We start from the raw sequence: 24184 nt of genomic DNA on the forward strand, positions 1-24184 counted from the left end.
GACAGCTTGTCAGGCCTAATAGCCGTATCAAGTGCCCTCCATTTGAGCGGGGTAATCCTGTTCGAGGACCAGTTTGCTAATTGCTCGGCATCGAACCTCGGATGCAAGTAACTCGATGCCCTGGTCAGCCAACTCGAACCAACTTTGGCGCACGCACCGACCTCCACATCCACGTCCATCTTTACAGCTTGGTGTCTACGTGCACCTGGTCCTCTCGTCGGATGCCTGCTCCTTTGCTCCGCCGACCCTCTGACTTTCCAGCTGCCAAGTGCCGGGCAAGATGCAGCCATTCCTAATGCCTCTTGTTGGCATCCGAGTCGGAGCAATATCCATCCAAGGCACGCGGCAAACTTTGCGCTCAGCAAGTTTTTCAATTTCGCCCGGCGTTGTCTCAACATTTATCTGCCCTTCACGTTGTCAGTGCTTGTACAGAGATTTTTTGTCATGGCCACCGGAATGCTTAGCTTTCTGTCAACGGCCATCCAAAAGCGCATCCGGGGCCCCGAATATAAAACTGAATAATTTTACTTAAGCTCTTACTCTTTTCCGCAAAGATTAGCAACTTTGTCTGGTGATTTGCATCAATTTGCAATTTTCTGTGGGCAAGCAGGTCGCAAAGTCCAATTCGTATATGCACAAGTGTATAAGGAATCAGAATAGATTTAAATATTTGAAATATTTTTGTTGCCTTGATTCATAACTATTAACCATAGATACACATTACATTATTTGCCATGTGTTCTCAAAAACTGTTGCATATTGCATTTTTGTATATTCAATGGTGTTTTTTTTAGGGGAAACACAGGTAGGAAACAAATAATAAATATTAGCCACACAAAAATCTTTACAAATTTTATTGTGTAATTTAGTTAAATACAATTTTTTAAGTACATTGTATATTAAAAAAATTTAGTTGAACCACTTGCTTTTTTCCTTAGAGCATGAACTGTGTCGACGCTCAAAATGAAGCATTTTTTCTACCACTTTTTTGTGTATATTTGCATGTCGCTATGAATTCGATTAAAGGCCACGTTGCCCCATACATGCGACTTTATTTATGGGCAATTCGAGCGGCGGACGATGATGATGCAATGCCACCCACTGGGAAATGTCCAAATGCCTCAGCCTCGCGCAATCAAATTGATATATAAAGGCAAATTTACTGTGCGAACTGGGCGGAAAGGCAATTTAATTTAAATAATTATTGTTGTTTTTATGAAGCTAGAATAAATAATTAAAATCGAACTGCCAGGGACTTCACAACCTGCATAAATTAGACACCGCAAAGCAGCAGCGCAGAAGTCGAAGGGGAAGTTTACCAATGTTTTCTTTTTCTAAAACTGGCAATAACAACCAAAGGAGGGGGAATGCAAATTATTAAATAACGAAGGGTAATAATGTTGAAATTAGAAATTTAAGGCAGCATAAACTCGTACTCAAATGAACAGCACAATTGTGGCCACCTTTAAAAGTATTTCCAAATGTCCGTGATTTCTAATTAGTTTTTCTTTACGTTGCGTGTTTCTTGGCAAATTAAATAAAAGTTTTCCACTCCCCCAAACTCCCTACATGCTCACACATTTCCTGGCACAAGGAATGCCCATAATTAGGCGTATAATGGCTCCAAATTAGCCTAGCTAGCTGGCTGTTAAAAACTGGAGCCCATCCAGGAGAGAACCCTAATGCGGCACACGTTGCCATTTACAAATCGAGTTATGGATGACAGACGACAACTTTTGTGCCAAACTTTTTCCCTTCGCAAGTGATGGCAGGAGGGTTCAGAACTCCTTGAGCCTACATTGTGCAAATTGATTTAGTGAAAATGCTGCTTTGAAGTCCTGTTCAGCGCCTGCCAGTCAATTTGTCCAAATGGAAAGTTTCTCGATGCGTGGAAGTGGATGAAACCTCATTACACTCTCCTAGTTGCAGCCAGGCAGCCAGCTTTAAAGTGTTAGCCAGGAAATTCAATTAGGCCAGGCCAATTCCCACTGCCCATTGGGAGCATTCGAAACATTTGGAGGCCAGAAGTCATCGGAGCGTGATGCCGAAATATTGACAAAGTTTTCGCATTCGGCCAGTGGGACAAGCGATTTCGGGTTTAGCTCTTCGATTATTACTTGGGCCAATATTTGCCGATTTTATTTCGGGTCAAACAACTCGCCTTTGGCCGCTGCTGAGTTGGTCGTAAATTGGAAAGCAGTCACAGCTGAATTATTGATTCAAAATCCCTATACTTTTCGCCCAACTAACCGCCCTCGCAAATATTAATTTCTATTATATTACTTTCACCTTCTGTATTCTCGGCCGCCTGGTGAAGCAGAAAGACCTTTTTGTTGTGGTTAAGTGCTAGCATCTTGGTTGCGGTCCGGCTGAATTTCTAATTAACCTTTTTTCGGGCTTTTCGTGGGCGTGTTCGTGGGCCCTGCCACGCCCACAGCGCCAGCATCATTTATCTGCGGCTTACGTCTCAAGATTTACCAAAGTCCGTTCGGGTGAATGATATTGTGATATTGGGTGCAAGCCAAACAGAACAGACGAGAACAAACATCTAACAACCAAGAAGTTCAAAGGATGCCGCATCGCAATCATTGTTGAATCCAGTTTAAAACAAATAATATTCTTCTTTCCAATGAATTGAAAAATGCTCTCGCGGCTGCTTAGAAGTGAGATGTTAAGGATTAATTGATAAAATATACATTTTTATTAGCCACAAAGAACGTATCCTGATTAACTTTTACGTTGAGTGTGTGTTGAGTCAATAAATAAATGCAATTAACTCTTAAGATTGGTCAATAAATAAATGTAATTAACTTTTAAGATTGGTCAAAAGTTGACAGTTATTTGGTTTGGCTCATACCATGAAATATAGAGAACCTGAAAATTGGCAAAAGGTGAGAAATTCTAAATACAAAACGAAGAATTCCTCCAACATAGTGCTTCGAATGCTTTCTCGACGACAAAGTGAACATTTTGAAATTTATTTAATTGCTTTTCTCGCAGGGAGCGAAAAAATGTCTACAGAAATTATGGGAAACTTATAAATAACTACTCGATGCCATGACCGCGGCGAATCGAGTGTTTATTTTCGTTAACAAAATGACGACATTGGGCATGATTTTCCAATTAAATGTTGAGCTTAAATAAATAATGCGTCTATTTATAGACGGCCAACTCACTGGCAGTGGGGCACGAGTTCCCAGTTCCCAGTTCCCAGTTTCCCAGTATCTGTACTCGAATCGCTGTGGTCCGTTTTGTGTTTGTTTATAAATGAAATTGCAGTCTGCAAACTGAAATGCTTGACTCAATTTCCGTTTCCGCCCAGCTTCACTGTAAGCCAGCGGAAGCGGCACAAATGCCAGCAAGTGGTTGCTGGTTGCTGGATGCCCCAAGGGCTCGCCGGATCCTTGGGATCCATTGGATCCATTGGATCCCTTCTTGCCGTTTTCCCCAACGACCTAATTTTCGCTTGACTTCATTTCGGATATGCGTTGCCATTTTCGGACCATTGTGCGCTGGCCATTTTGCGGGGCACAGGCCTTTGGCCTGGTTGTGGATTTTTTATGCTGATTTATGGGAAAATAATCCCGGCTAACTTGGCGCCTGCAAAATGCTTCACCCGCCAGGATGTTTGCACACTCGAATCTAATTTTCCTGGCCAAACACAAACACACACACACTGGCCGCTGTGCAATTTGGCCAAAACGATGAAGGGATGTGTCGCCTGATGAGGATGCATGAAGGACCCCGGGGTCCGGATAAACATTTAATCAGCCATTTCTTTGAATTGCAATCGAAAGGAGGCGGCAATGCTTTCCAAAACCATCGGGAGTGCCATATCGTAATTGAATTTGGTTCTTTCACTTGATGAGCCACACCCCTCAGCAAATGCAATTACAATAATTTAATTGCCGTGAAAAATGGCCGCCCAGCTGCGGGGCATTAATTAAATTTTTGTGAAGACAATAGTCCAAAACCCAGCCTGGGGCCTATTTAATTCACTTAAATGGCAACAAATGCGGTTTACTTCAATCCGCCGCGTATTTGTTAATTAAAATAAAAATGTAAAAAAAGCGCTTCTTCGACGAAGTGCCGCGGGCCAAGAAGGCGGTAAAAATAAACGAACACGCCATCTGTTTTTCTCGGCCGAGAGAAAAACAAGAAAAGCCTGGAAAATCTCAACTATTTCGGCTCGGTTCCACCTGTTCGCCGTCGAGAAATTAGAAATAGTCGCGCTACCCATTGCACAAATTCGTCGCGCCTTTTACGTGTATCTCGTAGATATTCCAAGTGTTATCGAAACTGTATCTGCTCTAGCAAAAGATTTCCCCCCATGCCGAAATAGATATCGCTGTGCGATTTGTTTGTTTGTCTTTCCACCGAAGCACTCTAATGAAATATTCATTTTTGTTGGGGGTCAAGAACTTTGACAGTTCCCAGTCGCCTTGACTGCTCCTCTTCACTTTATTGCCCTCTCGTTGTTAATTTTGAAGGCATGTTTTGGTGACGGCTGTCCTCCAGCAAAGTGCTTTTCAATAACACAGCGCAATTCAGGTTCATTTTCCGCTCATAAAGTAATTGTTGTCCTTTTGCTTTTTAATGCTCGCAAAGTCCCTCGACTCTTTATTTTAATTCATTATCAGATTATAAATGCAATGTATGGCTAATGCGTTAAATGCAATCAAGAGAGGGGTTTAAAAGAGCGTTAAATTGTTATTTATTATATTATTTGTTAATATCCCTCAATATCGCCACTGCACTGTAAACAAAACTCAACATAAAAAAAAATATTTCCAAAATATTAATAATTTAAATCAATAGTTATCGATATAGTATGAAATTATTTCGACTATTCTTTTGCTAAACTAACTGACATGTTGGCAGTTGTACAAAATTATACATTTTCTACAGGATGTTCTGCTCATTGCATGAAAATATCATAACATCAGAAAAAAAAACAAAAAAAAGTAAAAAAAAAATAAATTTTTAAATTTGAATGCAGTTTTTTAGAGAATTGCGCCAGAAACATTTAGAGGTATGCCACTTCAAAATCCGATTAAGTTAAGTTGAGTTATGGAGTTTTGAACTTCAGCCTTGGGTCATTTCTTAACTTTGTTGAATTTCTACACATCATCACATCAAAAAAATTACAAAAATATTTCAAAAAAATAAATTTTTAAATTTGAATGCAGTTTTTTAGAGAATTACGCCAGAAACATTTAGAGGTATGCCACTTCAAAATCCAATTAAGATTAGTTGAGTTATGGAGTTTTGAACTTCAGCCTTGGGACATTTCTTAACTTTGTTGAATTTCTACACATCATCACATCAAAAAAATTACAAAAATATTTCAAAAAAATAAATTTTTAAATTTGAATGCAGTTTTTTAGAGAATTGCGCCAGAAACATTTAGAGGTATGCCACTTCAAAATCCGATTAAGATTAGTTGAGTTATGGAGTTTTGAACTTCAACCTTGGGTCATTTCTTAACTTTGTTGAATTTCTACACATCATCACATCAAAAAAATTACAAAAATATTTCAAAAAAATAAATTTTTAAATTTGAATGCAGTTTTTTAGAGAATTGCGCCAGAAACATTTAGAGGTATGCCACTTCAAAATCCGATTAGTTAAGTTGAGTTATGGAGTTTTGAACTTCAGCCTTGGGTAATTTCTTAACTTTGTTGAATTTCTACACATCATCACATCAAAAAAATTACAAAAATATATTTAAAAAAAAATAAATTTTTAAATTTGAATGCAGTTTTTTAGAGAATTGCGCCAGAAGCATTTAGAGGTATGCCACTTCAAAATCCGATTAAGATTAGTTGAGTTATGGAGTTTTGAACTTCAACCTTGGGTCATTTCTTAACTTTGTTGAATTTCTACACATCATCACATCAAAAAAATTACAAAAATATTTCAAAAAAATAAATTTTTAAATTTGAATGCAGTTTTTTAGAGAATTGCGCCAGAAACATTTAGAGGTATGCCACTTCAAAATCCGATTAAGATTAGTTGAGTTATGGAGTTTTGAACTTCAACCTTGGGTCATTTCTTAACTTTGTTGAATTTCTACACATCATCACATCAAAAAAATTACAAAAATATTTCAAAAAAATAAATTTTTAAATTTGAATGCAGTTTTTTAGAGAATTGCGCCAGAAACATTTAGAGGTATGCCACTTCAAAATCCGATTAGTTAAGTTGAGTTATGGAGTTTTGAACTTCAGCCTTGGGTAATTTCTTAACTTTGTTGAATTTCTACACATCATCACATCAAAAAAATTACAAAAATATTTCAAAAAAATAAATTTTTAAATTTGAATGCAGTTTTTTAGAGAATTACGCCAGAAACATTTAGAGGTATGCCACTTCAAAATCCGATTAAGATTAGTTGAGTTATGGAGTTTTGAACTTCAACCTTGGGTCATTTCTTAACTTTGTTGAATTTCTACACATCATCACATCAAAAAAATTACAAAAATATTTCAAAAAAATAAATTTTTAAATTTGAATGCAGTTTTTTAGAGAATTGCGCCAGAAACATTTAGAGGTATGCCACTTCAAAATCCGATTAGTTAAGTTGAGTTATGGAGTTTTGAACTTCAGCCTTGGGTAATTTCTTAACTTTGTTGAATTTCTACACATCATCACATCAAAAAAATTACAAAAATATTTCAAAAAAATAAATTTTTAAATTTGAATGCAGTTTTTTAGAGAATTACGCCAGAAACATTTAGAGGTATGCCACTTCAAAATCCGATTAGTTAAGTTGAGTTATGGAGTTTTGAACTTCAGCCTTGGGTAATTTCTTAACTTTGTTGAATTTCTACACATCATCACATCAAAAAAATTACAAAAATATTTCAAAAAAATAAATTTTTAAATTTGAATGCAGTTTTTTAGAGAATTACGCCAGAAACATTTAGAGGTATGCCACTTCAAAATCCGATTAAGATTAGTTGAGTTATGGAGTTTTGAACTTCAACCTTGGGTCATTTCTTAACTTTGTTGAATTTCTACACATCATCACATCAAAAAAATTACAAAAATATATTTTAAAAAAAATAAATTTTTAAATTTGAATGCAGTTTTTTAGAGAATTGCGCCAGAAGCATTTAGAGGTATGCCACTTCAAAATCCGATTAAGATTAGTTGAGTTATGGAGTTTTGAACTTCAACCTTGGGTCATTTCTTAACTTTGTTGAATTTCTACACATCATCACATCAAAAAAATTACAAAAATATTTCAAAAAAATAAATTTTTAAATTTGAATGCAGTTTTTTAGAGAATTGCGCCAGAAACATTTAGAGGTATGCCACTTCAAAATCCGATTAAGTTAAGTTGAGTTATGGAGTTTTGAACTTCAGCCTTGGGTCATTTCTTAACTTTGTTGAATTTCTACACATCATCACATCAAAAAAATTACAAAAATATATTTTAAAAAAAATAAATTTTTAAATTTGAATGCAGTTTTTTAGAGAATTGCGCCAGAAGCATTTAGAGGTATGCCACTTCAAAATCCGATTAAGATTAGTTGAGTTATGGAGTTTTGAACTTCAACCTTGGGTCATTTCTTAACTTTGTTGAATTTCTACACATCATCACATCAAAAAAATTACAAAAATATTTCAAAAAAATAAATTTTTAAATTTGAATGCAGTTTTTTAGAGAATTGCGCCAGAAACATTTAGAGGTATGCCACTTCAAAATCCGATTAAGATTAGTTGAGTTATGGAGTTTTGAACTTCAACCTTGGGTCATTTCTTAACTTTGTTGAATTTCTATACATCATCTCATCAAAAAAATTACAAAAATATTTCAAAAAAATAAATTTTTAAATTTGAATGCAGTTTTTTAGAGAATTGCGCCAGAAACATTTAGAGGTATGCCACTTCAAAATCCGATTAGTTAAGTTGAGTTATGGAGTTTTGAACTTCAGCCTTGGGTAATTTCTTAACTTTGTTGAATTTCTACACATCATCACATCAAAAAAATTACAAAAATATTTCAAAAAAATAAATTTTTAAATTTGAATGCAGTTTTTTAGAGAATTACGCCAGAAACATTTAGAGGTATGCCACTTCAAAATCCGATTAAGATTAGTTGAGTTATGGAGTTTTGAACTTCAACCTTGGGTCATTTCTTAACTTTGTTGAATTTCTACACATCATCACATCAAAAAAATTACAAAAATATTTCAAAAAAATAAATTTTTAAATTTGAATGCAGTTTTTTAGAGAATTGCGCCAGAAACATTTAGAGGTATGCCACTTCAAAATCCGATTAGTTAAGTTGAGTTATGGAGTTTTGAACTTCAGCCTTGGGTAATTTCTTAACTTTGTTGAATTTCTACACATCATCACATCAAAAAAATTACAAAAATATTTCAAAAAAATAAATTTTTAAATTTGAATGCAGTTTTTTAGAGAATTACGCCAGAAACATTTAGAGGTATGCCACTTCAAAATCCGATTAGTTAAGTTGAGTTATGGAGTTTTGAACTTCAGCCTTGGGTAATTTCTTAACTTTGTTGAATTTCTACACATCATCACATCAAAAAAATTACAAAAATATTTCAAAAAAATAAATTTTTAAATTTGAATGCAGTTTTTTAGAGAATTACGCCAGAAACATTTAGAGGTATGCCACTTCAAAATCCGATTAAGATTAGTTGAGTTATGGAGTTTTGAACTTCAACCTTGGGTCATTTCTTAACTTTGTTGAATTTCTACACATCATCACATCAAAAAAATTACAAAAATATATTTTAAAAAAAATAAATTTTTAAATTTGAATGCAGTTTTTTAGAGAATTGCGCCAGAAGCATTTAGAGGTATGCCACTTCAAAATCCGATTAAGATTAGTTGAGTTATGGAGTTTTGAACTTCAACCTTGGGTCATTTCTTAACTTTGTTGAATTTCTACACATCATCACATCAAAAAAATTACAAAAATATTTCAAAAAAATAAATTTTTAAATTTGAATGCAGTTTTTTAGAGAATTGCGCCAGAAACATTTAGAGGTATGCCACTTCAAAATCCGATTAAGTTAAGTTGAGTTATGGAGTTTTGAACTTCAGCCTTGGGTCATTTCTTAACTTTGTTGAATTTCTACACATCATCACATCAAAAAAATTACAAAAATATTTCAAAAAAATAAATTTTTAAATTTGAATGCAGTTTTTTAGAGAATTACGCCAGAAACATTTAGAGGTATGCCACTTCAAAATCCAATTAAGATTAGTTGAGTTATGGAGTTTTGAACTTCAGCCTTGGGACATTTCTTAACTTTGTTGAATTTCTACACATCATCACATCAAAAAAATTACAAAAATATTTCAAAAAAATAAATTTTTAAATTTGAATGCAGTTTTTAAGAGAATTGCGCCAGAAACATTTAGAGGTATGCCTCTTCAAAATCCGATTATTATAAGTTGCTCTATGTCTCTGGAAGCAGCGTGCTTAATCTCAACATTCTAGCTTTTGTAGTTCCTGGGATCGAGGCTTTCATACGGACAAACGGACATGTCTGCCGACTCGGCTATTGATCCTGATCAAGAATATATATATACTTTATATAGTTGGTTTCCTTCTGCCTGTTACATACTTCCCAACGAATCTAGTATACCCTTTTACTCTAAGGAGTAACGGGTATAATAAAATTGTCACAAGAAATTAATGAGCGCGTGAGACTTGTGTAAGGATTAGTAAATTTTTATACTGTTTATTCAGAAAGTTCTCTTAGCAAGAAATTGCCCTGTGAACAGCGTTCGGAATTGTGAATACTGTAAGTATGTTCATGTCATCATAAATCTCCCTGTAAATTCTGGAGGATGTGTCGCTCGATGGGAGCCAATTTGCTGCCATTTTTAATTATGACCCAATGCAAGCCGATGGAAATTACGGCCAACGAATGCACGCGCCCGAAATGAGTGCAAAACGACAGCAGGACAGCAAGTCCGAAAAAATGCGGCTAACATGCAAATGAGCACTTTGAGTACACACACACGCATACACACCCATCGATTGGAAATGTGTGAAAATGATGAAGCATTTGGATTTTTCCGTTTTCTGGGCCGATGATGATCTAAAATTATAACGCACGACTCATACGCGGGAGACGGGCAAAGTCGGCGTTTCGAATATACGAGTATAGAACGCCCACGCTGCGAAATTTTCACACACTCGACTCCGAATTCGGATATATTTTTGGAAAATTCTTGAACAAATTCGTCGGAGAACGCTCTCTCGCGCTTTAAAAGCCGAATACGCCCCGTTGGCTGGCATCAGTGTTAGCTTGTCAGAGCTTTAGTGAAGATCCCACAGGACCCGAACCCAAAACCAAGAATCAAACATGTCTCTTGAGCGTGCCGTTCGTGCCAAGGTGAATACCCAATCAGTGAAGGAATAAGATCCTTACGAGAATATACATATACTTGTATACACGACAATCGGTGAAAATCTAACAGTGATCTCTAGCAATGAGTTGTGTGAAATGTTGTGCCTAAACTATGCATATTTTTCTCATTCCTGAATCGATTCATCTAGATTGCCGGCAAGCGCAATCCCGAGATGGACAAGGAGGCCCAGGAGTGGATTGAGGCCATCATTGCCGAGAAGTTCCCCGCCGGCCAGTCCTACGAGGATGTGCTCAAGGACGGCCAGGTGCTGTGCAAGCTGATCAACGTGCTGTCGCCCAATGCCGTGGCCAAGGTCAACTCCTCGGGCGGCCAGTTCAAGTTCATGGAGAACATCAACAACTTCCAGAAGGCCTTGAAGGAGTACGGTGTGCCCGACATCGATGTCTTCCAGACCGTCGATCTGTACGAGAAGAAGGATATTGCCAACGTGACCAACACCATCTTCGCCTTGGGCCGTGCTGTAAGTTCAAAAGTTCGCCTTCTGTGTTACTGTGATCCAGGCTAACCTCTGATTCGCGACCATTGCAGACCTACAAGCACGCCGACTTCAAGGGCCCCTTCCTGGGCCCCAAGCCCGCCGATGAGTGCAAGCGCGACTTCACCGAGGAGCAGCTGAAGGCCGGCCAGACCATCGTGGGTCTGCAGGCCGGCTCCAACAAGGGAGCCACCCAGGCTGGCCAGAACCTCGGCGCCGGCCGCAAGATCCTGCTCGGCAAGTAAGCGCCAGGATGGCCAGGATTCCCCACACCCTACCCTTTTCTACACATATGCTAAGTGAACACACCCATATATGATGATGTATTTTGTATGATGAACAACATGAACACAATGCTATTCCTCACCAAAGCAAAACTCAACACCAAAGAACACACTCACACAAAACAACACATAAAAGCAACGCAAAGGCTTGTCGCCTTATATTAAGTATACGCCTAAGTTAATCTATTTATGAGTACAATAAAGTAATTCAAAATCCCAGTCTTCCACTTTCCGATCACCTCTATAACCTTGAGCTCTCTACGTTCTTGCTGCTGTTGCTTGTGTGGGTGTATAGACTTTATTTATCTGCCTATGGTGCGTTCTAAAATTGAATTTCATACGTATAGCCATATAGCCATATATATATACATATATATATCATCGTATCAACGTTATAAGCCAAACATAAACACACTTCGATGAGTGTGTGCGATGTGAAAAATTCCACCGAAGCGTGTCGAGGTCGAAGCATCAGCGTTGGGCAGACTTATTATCAAGATGGGCATCCATCCACTGACTACCTATGTGTACTGTATATGTAGGCGAAAGGAATGCCGAAACTCACCTGTGCGAGGCGTGAAATTGTTTACATACATTATGTATTGCAGGTGCAACTTTGATGGTGCCAAAAATGAAAAACCAGACATCTCCCTGCGAATATTTCACGCCTTCAGCTGGCACCTTTCTAATTTCTTCATTTATTACAGTTCGTCAGTTGTGGCCTATTATGCCGAATGAAAAGGCTGGCAGAATGTGGAAATATTTTGGATTCATTTTAAATGCGATGTATTTCAGAAATACGCGTATGTTTTAGATCGCAGTATTCATTCAGCATCGATTTTATATTTGCGGGGAACTTTCACATTAGTTTTAAATGACGCAGTCCTCAAATGAAATATTTGCCTCATTCGTTTTGGCTAATTGAAGTGTACTCAGGTCGTGTGTATTCTAAACTCAAATAGTGCTCAGAAAAGATGATTAAGAATAAAGCGTGCCAATTTCCGAATTGGTATATTTAGAATTTTGAAAATTTCCAACAATTGGTTGCTAGAAATATTAATGAGAACAACCAGGCGGTATTTCCCCTTGGTTTCATTTTGTTGAACATATATATGGGTGGAATAAACAAAGCAGGCAAATAAATAACAAACTTGACACTGAAAATATGGGGGATATATATAAATTCATAATGGTTCATTAAGAGATTTTCTCTACCGATTCAGGGTTATTATTGATGCAAAAGCTTACGAGTAGGAAGTCTTGAATTTTCCATTCTTTATAGCATAATTAAACGACAAATACGAAATGATTTTTGTGAAAAAATGTATTTTGCTTAAAAGTTTAGATAGTCCTATTGAATTATCGAGTGTTTCTTTGTAGGTGCCAGTATACTATGCAGGTTATTGGTAAGTGATTTCAGGGTTTCCCGCAGGGTCGAGACCGCTTTCTCCTTTTCCCAAATATAGGCGACAGTTCGATCGTAGTCATACATCAATGCGGGCATAGCCAGGATACCACCCTGGATTGTCAGCTCTTTCATCCGCCTCCTAATGGCTTTGTGTTCCAATTTCGCGCGGCACAACACGGATTTCAGATTATTCCTCAACTGCTGCTTCTCTAGCAGCTTATATTCAAGCTGGTGAATCTTGTTCTTCAACTCATGGGACCTCTCTCGATTGTGCTTAGTTATATGCAGATCGGTGTGGTATAGTCTGCGCTGTCTTTTCAGTTCAATATTTCGCTCTGATGAAGTTGGTAAATATAAACATAGGATCAAATCGAAATAACAAATTTGTTCGTAAAACTATACCTTCGATCTTCTTTTCGAGCCCGAACATCTTGTTTTGCACGGAAATAAAGTCAGTCATGCTCACACCGTCGCAAACAGTTTCTACATCTCTTATTTTCTAGAAGAAGATGGTGCGAATGCAAATACTCGTGTTTAAAAAATATCAAAATTTTGCAAACAATTCTAGTGGTAGAAAATAGTGAACAACTTGACGGCTTACGTGGCGATTTGGGATGCATATGGTATATAAATATTGTGGACCACTTAATGGACAACAAAGAGCTCAATATGGTGAACATTGGAATATCCTTAAGTGGATAACATGGCGAACAACATGGCGGACAACATGGCGGACAACATGGTGGATAACATGGCGGGTAACATGGCGGGTAACATGGCGAACATAATGGCTTATAACATAGCGGATAACATGGCGGATAACATGCCGATAACATTGCGGATATCATTGAAGATAACATGGCGTTTAACATGCGGACAACATGCGGACAACATGCGGACAACATGCGGACCACATGGGGAATAACATAGCACATAACATGGCGGATATCATTGAGGATAACATGGCGTATAACATGGCGGATAACATGGCGAACAACATGGCGGATAACACTGCGGACAACATGCGGACAACATGGGGAATAACATAGCACATAACATGGCGGATAACATGGTGGACAACATAGCGGATGACATTGCGGACAACATGGCGACAACATGTAGGAAAATACGGCGGAAACAACGCGATCAACGTCGTGGACAACTTTTTGGACAACAGGGCATCAGTGGATACCTACAGCTAGGATGCGACCCAAGGTGTGCTTCTGCGACATGAGCGACAGGCGGGCATCGCTTATTTGGTTGCGATGGTCGGCCATTAGGCGGAGTTCGCGGGCAACTAAGCGCTTGAGGAAGTCGGTCTCGGCGTCCGGGCGAACCAGGACTTGCTTCAACGTCTGCTCGAGATGGTGCTCCGTGCTGAGAACGATGTTCATGGCGTTGGAGAGGTCCAAAAACGCAGTGCTCATTAGAATGCCATACTTCTCCTTTACCCTGGCGAGGCGCTCTTGGCCATAGGACAGATAGCACAGGGCGTGATCAAGGCGACGGGAGTAAGTCTTCTCGGCGTCCTGGGCTAGACGGTCAAAGCATCGAAAGTTCTTGGTGCGCCGGAAGTACTCTATTATCTGCTCCTCCAGCTGCTTGTTATGATCTTTCACAATAATGTAATCGTGCACCTCTTTCTGCAGCGCGTCCAGCAGCTTCTCCTTGTCCAGTCGCACCCGAATATATTCCTCAGTACCCCGATGCTCTTTCACGATTACCCTTTGAATCAAGTGGCTTATAAAATCATAAACAATCTGGCGTGTTTCTACAACCTTCGGATTTTCTGTCAATTCGATTTGGCCCGTAACGACTTGCTCCGTTGTGACTGGAAACAACTGTTCGAAGTCCATGTAAGGTTGGTCTTCCTTTTCCGTGGGTTCTGTTTTTGGACTGGGCGGCAATGACTCGCAAAGCGATTCAGACTCCGTCAATTGCTCAATTGCAGTAGTACGGGAATCACTGGGGGCCTTGGTGGACTCATCTTCCGCTCCCTCGGAATCGACACTTATGCTGCCATCGGTTGTGATACGCTTAGCATGTATTGACTTCACAGACTGGCTAGACTTTCCCGGAACAAGCGGATCACTTGACAGCGATATATCCGACAGACTGGGCACCAGCATTAAAGACTTAACTGCCACTTGCATGGGATCTAAGCTCTGGGATTTCTGCGTCACTGGTGCTTCCGAATCAGATTCCGATGGGGTTTCGATGGAATCGAGCATGTCCTCCTCCTCAGCTTCAACTGCGCCCACAGTGGCTGCTGGGGCTGCAGCATCCGCCTGCCGGGTGTCACTGTCGACAGCATCATCCAGATTGGACACTGGCGATGTTTCATCCCACTCCTCCACCTGTAAGCTGAACATCGGTCTTTGGAAACTGCCTTGTGACTTGTCCTGTTCGCCGGCCAGCTTCTTTTGCGCCTCCTCCGCGTCGCGCTCCTTTAGTCGACTCATGATCTCCTTTAAAAGCCCCTTCCTTTCCTCCTTCCTTATGATCTTCAACCTCTCTTCACTCTTTTCAGTTGTTGAGATAGATACCACTGATACCTGGGCCGAATGCGACTTATTAATGTCTGCAGAACCTCTCGGGAGATCTTCCTCCGCCAAATCCGACTCGTTTTCCTCTAAGAAATCAATCTGAGGTTCTTCATTTATCTCTGTTTCCATCGTGTATGTTTATTCTTCACTTCTTATTTCGTTTTGCATACGCTTTTTGTATTTTTATTTTTTTATATTTGTTTTAGGGTGCTTTTGCTGTTTTTTTGTATTATATTTTAGTGTTTCTGTTTAGAGTTGTTGTGTACTCGTGTACATCTGTTTTGTGATTTTGCCCTAGGCTTATATTGACAGTTTTTTCATAGGGGCAGATGTGTGGAAGGCTACACTTTACCCTAAACGAGTTATGCATTCGTATTAATGAGGCTAAAAACCATGCGCCATTTCCTATAAAAATGATAAAGTTGAGGCCCTTTAATTCAATAAAATCAGCGAGCGTTTTTGTGATAAATTGCACTGTTTAATCAATTTGTCTGTTCTTAAATCCCTACATACTCCTCCCCGCTACTAGGCTGATCCGACGCTGGAGTGCCTTCATGGTTTCCTTGAGCTTGGCAACCGTTTCCCGCTTCTCCTTCACTCGCTCCACCGTGTTATCGAAGTCATACATCAGCGCTGGCATGGACAGGATGCCGCCCTGGAAGGTCAGGTCCTTTGACTGCTGACGCATCTTCTTGCGCTCCATTTTCACATCGTAGAGGCGTCTGCGCAGGGTTCTCTGATTTTTGATGGCGTTGTGCAGCAGTAATTTCTTTAGCTCAAATTTTTCCCCCAGGGCCAGCGCCTTTTCCCGATTGTGTCGGGTTAGGTGAACGTCCATGAGGAACTGGGTTCGCATCTTCTTCAGTTCGATGTTGCGCTCTGCGGGTAATGGGCTCATGAACCCTTGAATTTTGTGGGGCAATGATTGGGCTTACCCTCGATCTTCTTTTGCAGGGCAAGCACATCATTTTGCACGGCCAAAAAGTCCTTGATGTTCAAGGTCTCACTTAGTGTGTCCAGCTCTTTGATTTTCTGCCAGAGTCAGGGTAGAATTTGTAAATTTGTAAATTAGTAAAACACATATGCTGCAGCACACTTACACCAATTATGTGACCCAAGGTGTGCTTTCTGGTGATCAGGAACAGCCGGGTGTCGCTGATCTCGTTCCGCTTGGCAGTCATTAGTCTCAGTTCGCGGTCGACCAGACGTCGCAGATGATCGGAGTCGGCCCGTTCCAGGTGCTTCCGGAACAGGTGCTCCAAGCGTTGCTCAGTGATCGAGGCGACACTCTGGGCGGAGTGGAGATCCAGGAACACTCTGTTCATCTGGATGGCGTGCTTGTGCTTGGCCACGTCCAGCCGATACTTCAGATTGTCCAGCAGGGCCAGTGCCTGCATGTATCGGGCGTGGAATCGCTTTTCATGTTCCTGCGAGAGCGGAACGAAGACCCGGACATTGCGATTGCGTTTGAAATACTCTATCAGTCGATTGCCCACCATTTCGTTGGTGGAATTCTCAAACAAGTATGAATTGACGACGTTTTCAAGCCGGTCCAATAGCTTATTCTTGTCCAACTTGGACCGGATTGCGTTCTGCTTGTTGTGGATGTCCGATATATTGGCGGTCGCCTCGAAAAGATCGTACAGTAGTTCCTTGACCACCGCCCTAATCTCGAGCGCATGCAAAATGGTCAGGTCCTCTTGGACCTCGGGAACGGTGAAGGCCACCTTCGACAAGTTGCTGAATTCCTCCATAGTCACTTGCTTTTCTGTGGTAGTACTTATCACTGGTGGTTCATTGAACTCGGGGATGTCGGAGATATCGAGGGAGCCGACCTCACTTTCTGAAGCCGCATCCTCAGCCTGGTGCTCCTTGTCCATGTCTCCAAGCGATTCCGACGCCGAGCTGGAACCGGAGTCCATGTTCGACGTGGGATCCACAAAGAAGCCACTCTCATCCTGGACGCTTATCCGCGAATTAGCCCCCGTTGACCGTGCAGATGGGTCGTGCTCCTCCGATATGTCCGACAGACTGGGCACATCGAAATACCTCAGAAAGTTGGTTTTCAACTGGACGGAATCCGGATCTCTTTCGGTCTTCAACGTTCTCGTCGATACAATGCTCATGCCGGTCAAACTCATCGTAATATCAATGTCGTCCAACTTCACATCCGTTTGGAATATGTTTCTATCAACGGGGCCGTCTGAGAAGCCATAGGTCGGGAATAGGCTCACCATTTTGGGTGCCTGGAACGGATCGTCTTCTGACTCGTCGTTGGTACTGGACTCCGAGTCCCCATCGGCTCCATCGGCCCCATCGGTGGGTTCATCAAGGTTGGCTAGCGGTTCCTGCTCCTCCTCCACCTCAATATCCCTGACCTCTTCCACATATCCCTCTATAAAACTAACTGTCTCCTCAAATTCCGGAGGAGCAAAGCGAGTGGTTGCGAAATTCTTCAAACGCTCCCTGCGCTCCTTCTTCAGCCTCCGTTTCTTTTCTTCTGGCGATAGGTCATCCGAGCCCTCCGTTTGCTGCGTTTCCACACCAAGCTCAGTTGTTCCACTAGCTACGTGTTCGGTGGCTCCCGTTTCCTGCCCCTCCTCCGTCGCCTCCAGCGCGATGATTGGGCCAGACTCGTTCTGTGGCTTCTCCTCCCGCGGCTCATCGCCAAGTGGTGGGCTGCGCTCCTCTGGCCTGGAGATCCCTTCGGGCTCAGCCGTTGTTTCTGGTAGCACAACCTCTGGAACAGTGTCTACCTCGGATTTTTCTCCTGCCTCGATGGCCTCCACCGCGTGCAAGACTTCTTCCGTGGGGGCAGGATCTTGGGACATTTTTGGTGTTTATGTGTGTTTGTTTTTAGTGTTTTTTGGTTTTTTTTATGATTTTTTTGGTCGTTTCTTTTGTGTGTATTTTCTGTGTTGTGGGTGGCCTGTGGGTGTGTTGTGTTTTTGGGTTTCTTTGTCAATGTGACAAAAAACTCAAGCGAAATAATAAGTAACAGATAAGGGATAAGATCTAAATATGGAAATTACCAAATACTTTTTGCAAAGCCGTTTCACTAAAAGTTGCTTTAAAAAAACGGGTATACTTTTAGGCTTGCGTGCTAATAATATATCATTAGCTAAGTGTTTTTGAGCAATTAACAGATTGAATTGAAAAGATATGACCAAATATTTGTGTAGGCCTAGTGCTAAATACAAGAGTGATTTTTTTTCTTTTTAATAAGTACAAATCCATTACCAAACTTTGCGTGGCACGAAGCCGAATAAAATCTTCCCGACTTTAAGCACCATCTGGGTTCCAATTGGAGGTCCTAAGTGAATCTTGCGAAAGCTTTAAAGTTGATTGATCGTTGGCCATTGAGTGCTGTTGGTTTTTTTTGTGCGGCTGCGGTAAACTTTATGACATTGATAAATTTTTAATAAATATGACAAAATGTTGGTGCTTTAATTCACTGCCATTTTGGGCAGCGGCAGCGGCAGCAGGCAGCAGGTGCCTGCCAGGATTTACATAAAAGTGCTGCAGTGGTGGAGAGTGTAATTTGCATGGAAGCACTGCAGCACTTGGAATGGATTTCGGGCCTTAATACTTTCCGTTTGATTGTCTGGGCGTGGAAATTGATTCAGCACAATGCCAAATTGCCTTAAATTATGCATGAGCCTGCGACTTTGCGCTCCCAATCCACTGCTTTCCCTTTGATGTTGCAAGGGGCATCTGGGAATCATATTCAATAAGCCGGATCCACAGCAAGAGGGCAAATAACTTTTTATTTTATGACAGACGCAATGGGCCAATCCCCTTTGATGGCTGTTAAATAAATTTGTTTTCGATGTTATTTAAGACGCTGCCACGGCCGCGCCTTCAGGTGAATAATACCCAACATTCTGATGGATATTTAATAGTCTGGTAAACACCGGTGACACTATAATTGCTCCTACTGGACACTCATCGGTGGACACATGTGGCCTACTGGTGGGCCTACTTTCCAACCGGCTCACGTAATCAGCGGAACCGAAAGGGAATCCTTTTGCTATTTATCATTCCGTCCGAAGCTTTTTGGGAATCCTTTCCCTTTTATTTTTTTTGTTCTTCCGTTCTGTTTGTCAGCCTTAAGTGGCATTTTCGGCTTAGGCGTCTGTAGTATCCTACAGATACTTAGGAGAACTCTTGAACTTGACTTTCCCTCAACGGAACGCTTCAATTACGCTGGCACGTTGCGCCGGCAAAATTGTAATTTACGAGTGTTTTGCTACACAGCGCGGGAAAAGATAGATAGCCTTTAGATACTAAAACCCAGCAGATTAAGAAAATCCTAAGTATTTTATGGTAAAAGTTTTGTTTTACAATTTTGATGTTATTATCCTGCTAAACTTATACGAAAGAAGAACTAGACAAGCGCTGAAATCTAAATTTTTTGATTTGACGGAATTCGCTGGAATTAATATATTTATATATATATAATCAATTTATTTTAATAGTATTTCCCAGAAATACTCCCAGGACAAATGAAATTGTTTTCTCTCAATCATGACCATCCTGGTACATTAGTCAACTGCTTCATTATCATTATCACCATCCTTATCACGACAGCAGTCGTCAAAGTAGCCAGATTTCAGTTTCATGTTAATTTACGTTTTTAGATTGATGATGTACTCATGATAACTAAAAATAAAGTTTACATTCTGATAACGATCTGTAAAGCGCTGTGTTAACCAACATATTGGTTATAGAATATTTTAAGCGCTGAAAGCTTCATTTTTTGATTTGACGGAATTCGCTGGAATAAGTATAATTAATTATATAGTCAATTTCTTTTTACGGCATTTCCCAGAAATAATGTAGCTTAATGATTTCATGGTTTTTTCGAAACGGTGCTAGGAGATTAGAAGCCCAATTTATGTGGGCTATTAAAAAATAAATCTGGGTTTCAGCGCAAATCATTTAAAGATTAGATGACTTCACATATATAATATTTAATTTTTGAATGTATGGAGTTTGTTTTTTAATACAATTTATATGCTAGCAAAACAACAAGAATCCATTCAAAAATTGTAGTGTTTAAGTTTATTTAAATATTTAATACCACCAATTATGTAATGGTCATTAGTGGGACAGCTAAGAAAACCTCTCCAGTGACTGCGCAACGATTTCGATGGTAAAGCCAACCCTTTGTTTGCTGTGTACTCGGACTACACTCACTCATCTTTGCTCTTCTGTTTTGAAAAGCATCAATAATTACAAATTGCGCGTCTGGGCTGATCTGGGCTGATCCGTGGGCTTATCAGGGCGATTTCGCCTGCCTTACTGGGGCAGCTCGATAGTGCATCGCGTTCCACAGCCTCTCAATTTGTTGTCATGAATTATGCAAGTAAGTCTGGATTTCTGGACTAGCAATTGGCGCAAACTCGGAAATTGCGCAGTGCCGCGGAAACTGTAAATGAGAAAGAGTGTTTCAATACTCGAGTACAATGCAATAAGCATTTAAACATACGTATTTGATGGAGGCTTTAATTACATTTGCACCCGTAATCATGAAATCTGGACAGGAACGAACTTTTGAGGTTTCTTGGGAAATCATTCCCGTCGGTCGCAGTCAGTTTGCAAAATAAGGTCTTGGCGCAAAGTGTGCTCAGAGGAATACAGCAGAGCTTACATACCTTAAGGATATACCACAAGGACTAGATCAATGCAGCAATCCATGTTGCTACTGGCTGTGACAGCCATCCTGCTCTGCGCTGCAGTGGCTCTGCCCATAGAAATGTCCAAATCCGAGGAGGATTGGCTGGAGCAGATGCTGACGGAGAGCGAAGACAGCTATGAGCTGCCGGACCTGGGCGAGAGCACCGGAAACCACATCAGTAAACGATCTGCCAAGGATGCCAGCAGCTCCTCTGAGGAGCATAAGGGCCAGCTCAAGGACAAGGCGGACAGTTCCGGGGCCTCCTCCTCCGAGGAGCAGACAACAGCACTTGCGCAAGAAGAAACTACTACGGAAGTAGCCGCTAGGAAACGCAGATCCATTTGCCAAGCACTGATGGAATTGGATACTAAGACCTACGACACTGTCAATAACTTGTGTAGGCCAAGGGAGTCTAGAAGAAGGCGCCAGGCTACCGAAAGCAAGTTCGGGGATCAGAAGGGCAGCGAGGAGCCGGCCCTGGATGCCCAGGCGGAGAAGGAGCTGGATGAGGAGATGGCGCAGGCTGCAGCGGAGCTTTTGAAGGGCAAGGATAGCACCAGCATCGAGGACTACGCCCAGGGATGCGAAGTCATGGAGGTCAGCTCCAAGGAGGCCAACGAAGCCACCTATGCCGAATGATATCTTAAACAGAACTTGATTTAGATTAAACATAAATAGCATTAAAAGTATATAGCTTTTTATAGCTGCTGTTTTCGTAGTCATGTTACCTTTTCATGTTTATGTGAACTACCAACACACAGTCCTCAATCATCAGTACAAAGAAGTTAGCTATTCCCTAGTAGTTACCAAGACTTACGTTTCCTCAAATAATTCCACCAATACTATTGCTTTTCACTTCGGTCTGTGTTTAGTCTATTTGTTGAGTGCATGTAATAAGTTTGATTACATTTTTTAAGCAGTGTAATTTAGTTTTTAAAATTTTAATTTAAATTTAAAAGGTTTTAAATACCATCTCACGTACTGTTCGTAAATTGTGCGCTCATTGTGTTGATCGACCAGTTGGTAACACCCCTATTATAAATATTTGCCCAAATAATATTGTCATTACTTAAAAGGCTCTTGGAAATTAGCCCACCTAAAACTGAAATGGTACAGGCAAGGAAACTAAGCTTTTTAGTTGTCAAATTATGCATTATGCGGCGTTTTTAAGGGACTAGGTGCATCTGTTTCAATCTACGTGCCTTATGATGAGTATTTTTTGAGACCCGCTATCAGTCTGACTCAATTGAACCTGAGTCTATAATCACATAATCGCCGAGGAGGCGATAGTACATTTGTTGAGGTTTCGCGGTAACGTGTGCAGCTGGTCAGAATCAGTTCGAAAAAGTCAGTCTCAGAGAGGAGAACACACCGGGGAAGCCGCGGAATACACTTTACCAGGACATAAAAGGACTACCGGAATGCGTCGATCTGTGTTGCTGCTCTTTATCTTCGCCATTGTGCTGAGTGCGGCACTTACTCTGCCCTCAAATCGGAGGACAGACCCTCTATTGGAGCAGCAGGATGCGAACGATAGTGTGGACAGCTCGTTGGAATTCTCTTCGGAGGAGGAACAGAAAGTGATTGTGGACTCCCAGGAACCAGTGGAGTCGGGTGTCAGAAGGCGCAGGTCAGGTGCACGGTACAGGAACTTATATCTCCTGTCATTGATTTGCCCAAATGCTGACTTCAGCGATTTGGAGAAGGGCAGTACCCTAAATTCTAAAATTGAAATATATGATATGTATGCGATTTGTGATACTTTACCCAGGGTCAGGTTTTCCAAAATAAATTAAGGCAACTGAACTTTCAAAAATTCAAAAATTCGTATGAAATCATGTCTATATCAGTAGCACCTTTCTTATCACGACAGCAGTCGTCAAAGTAGCCAGATGTCAGTTTCATGTTCATTTACGCTTTTAAATTTATGGTGTTATTAAGATAACTAAAAATAAAGTTTAAATTCTGGGAATGATTTGTAAAACGCTGTGTTAACCAATGTTATTACAAGCGAGCGTACAATATTTTTATATTTGCAGGCCTCGCAATCAGGCTAAAGAAATTTGTTTAAAAATAAAAAGCACATTTGGTTTTATTATATTTCTTGGCAATTTCTATCGACTAAATGCCGATAGAAATGTCGAAAAACTCAAGAGTTCTTAAATTTCTCTCTTGCACTCCTACTGGCTGTGTAATGGGTATCTGATAGGCGAGGAACTTGACTATAGCGTGTCCTCTTGTTTCTGCGCGAAAAGCTATGCATGTACGCCAAACGAATTTCTTTTTTGTGAAGAACCTTTTTTTTGTGATTCGTGTCATCTGCATTTTGCGCCCTTTCCGGCGTTTTGGGATATTGAAAACTTGGTTCGCCTTTTGCCTACGGTTTTGAGCCCTTGTTTGTCATCATTCGTTATTGTTGGACTTTTGCGACCGATAAGGCACGTTCTGTTCACTCTTTTATGACCACGCCAAGAAAGTGTGTGTACGAACTATTCCTGAAACATGCATACCACCACAGTATACCCTGTGCTAATCGAGATTTTTGTTGTCAGGTGTATGCCAGTTCTTTGGGCATTTCACCAGAAATTTCCCTCACATGGAGCTCTGATTTCCATTGTTGTTTATTTGACAAGCGGAATTCTTTGCCTGTGAGCATGGCACGTTTAAGTTATTTGTTTTGCCTTAAACCTGGTAGTTGACGTGAATCAGAAGGTGTTAACTTTAAAATGGCTTTAAAATGGGATTTAATGGACAAAAAACTAGCTTGATTGCGTAGATTTAATTAATAGTTTCGCAACGCATGATAACTTAATAGTGAGGAGTCATCATTACCACGTGCATTTCCGAATTTAATCTTGTGTGTTTGGGAATATCTTTAATCAGTAGCAAAAAACGCTTCAACTGTTCGAAAAAAGCAACAAAGAATGCAACACATTATCTAAAAAAAGGAAAGGAAAAACAGACCAAGAGGAGCAGAGGAAAAGCGCGAGAGCGAATGGGGAAAATGGAAAGATGCAGCCACAAAGGAAAACTTCTCGAAAATTATTTTAGTTGCCCAAGTCGAGTGCAGTCGTGTGGAAGTGCAAGAGAAGCCACAACATAAAATAAAAGAAATAAAAGAACAGCAGGCATAAAAAAGTGTTAAATACGGTTTCCATAATTATCCCTCATAGTCGAGGTCTTGGTTATTGAAAAATTTCGGAGTTTCCGCACTTTTCACCGCTTTGCAGATCAAGATTTAATGAGTTTGGGGTTGTGCAATGCGTGCCTGCTGATTATATAAGTCGCACAATTGCCCCAGGTTCAGCATTCAACTGGTTCCTTCAGTTTGAATAGAAAGTTTGTGTAGAAAGTAGCCCAGTTTCA

At 40.4% G+C, this 24184-nt stretch overlaps 5 protein-coding genes across 5 annotated transcripts; 3 read left to right on the forward strand and 2 right to left on the reverse strand.

The window, feature by feature from the left end:
• Window positions 1–10549: 10549 nt before the first annotated feature.
• LOC6549461 (muscle-specific protein 20) lies at window positions 10550–11403 on the forward strand. Its single transcript, XM_026980865.1, has 2 exons — window positions 10550–10885; window positions 10954–11403. The coding sequence occupies exons 1-2, from the start codon at window positions 10577–10579 to the stop codon at window positions 11143–11145; spliced, it is 501 nt and encodes a 166-aa protein (XP_026836666.1). The 5' UTR covers window positions 10550–10576; the 3' UTR covers window positions 11146–11403.
• Window positions 11404–12486: 1083 nt separating this feature from the next.
• Window positions 12487–15332, reverse strand: LOC6549460. Its single transcript, XM_001975748.3, has 3 exons — window positions 13789–15332; window positions 12995–13091; window positions 12487–12927 (listed from the first exon to the last, which is right to left on the reverse strand). Exons 1-3 carry the CDS (start codon window positions 15265–15267, stop codon window positions 12536–12538), a joined length of 1968 nt encoding a protein of 655 aa, XP_001975784.1. The 5' UTR covers window positions 15268–15332; the 3' UTR covers window positions 12487–12535.
• A 278-nt stretch (window positions 15333–15610) lies between these two features.
• On the reverse strand, window positions 15611–17999 carry LOC6549459. The gene is made up of 3 exons (XM_001975747.3): window positions 16239–17999; window positions 16074–16170; window positions 15611–16017 (listed from the first exon to the last, which is right to left on the reverse strand). The coding sequence occupies exons 1-3, from the start codon at window positions 17967–17969 to the stop codon at window positions 15644–15646; spliced, it is 2202 nt and encodes a 733-aa protein (XP_001975783.1). The 5' UTR covers window positions 17970–17999; the 3' UTR covers window positions 15611–15643.
• Window positions 18000–20731: 2732 nt separating this feature from the next.
• Window positions 20732–21536, forward strand: LOC6549458. The gene has a single exon (XM_001975746.3). It carries the CDS (start codon window positions 20825–20827, stop codon window positions 21455–21457), a length of 633 nt encoding a protein of 210 aa, XP_001975782.1. The 5' UTR covers window positions 20732–20824; the 3' UTR covers window positions 21458–21536.
• A 465-nt stretch (window positions 21537–22001) lies between these two features.
• Window positions 22002–22642, forward strand: LOC113564343. Its single transcript, XM_026981076.1, has one exon. The coding sequence runs from the start codon at window positions 22240–22242 to the stop codon at window positions 22612–22614; it is 375 nt and encodes a 124-aa protein (XP_026836877.1). The 5' UTR covers window positions 22002–22239; the 3' UTR covers window positions 22615–22642.
• The last annotated feature ends 1542 nt before the right edge of the window (window positions 22643–24184 follow it).

The sequence above is a fragment of the Drosophila erecta genome, unplaced genomic scaffold, assembly GCF_003286155.1.
Source record: "Drosophila erecta strain 14021-0224.00,06,07 unplaced genomic scaffold, DereRS2 tig00000092-arrow-pilon, whole genome shotgun sequence".
Classification (NCBI taxonomy): domain Eukaryota; kingdom Metazoa; phylum Arthropoda; class Insecta; order Diptera; family Drosophilidae; genus Drosophila; species Drosophila erecta.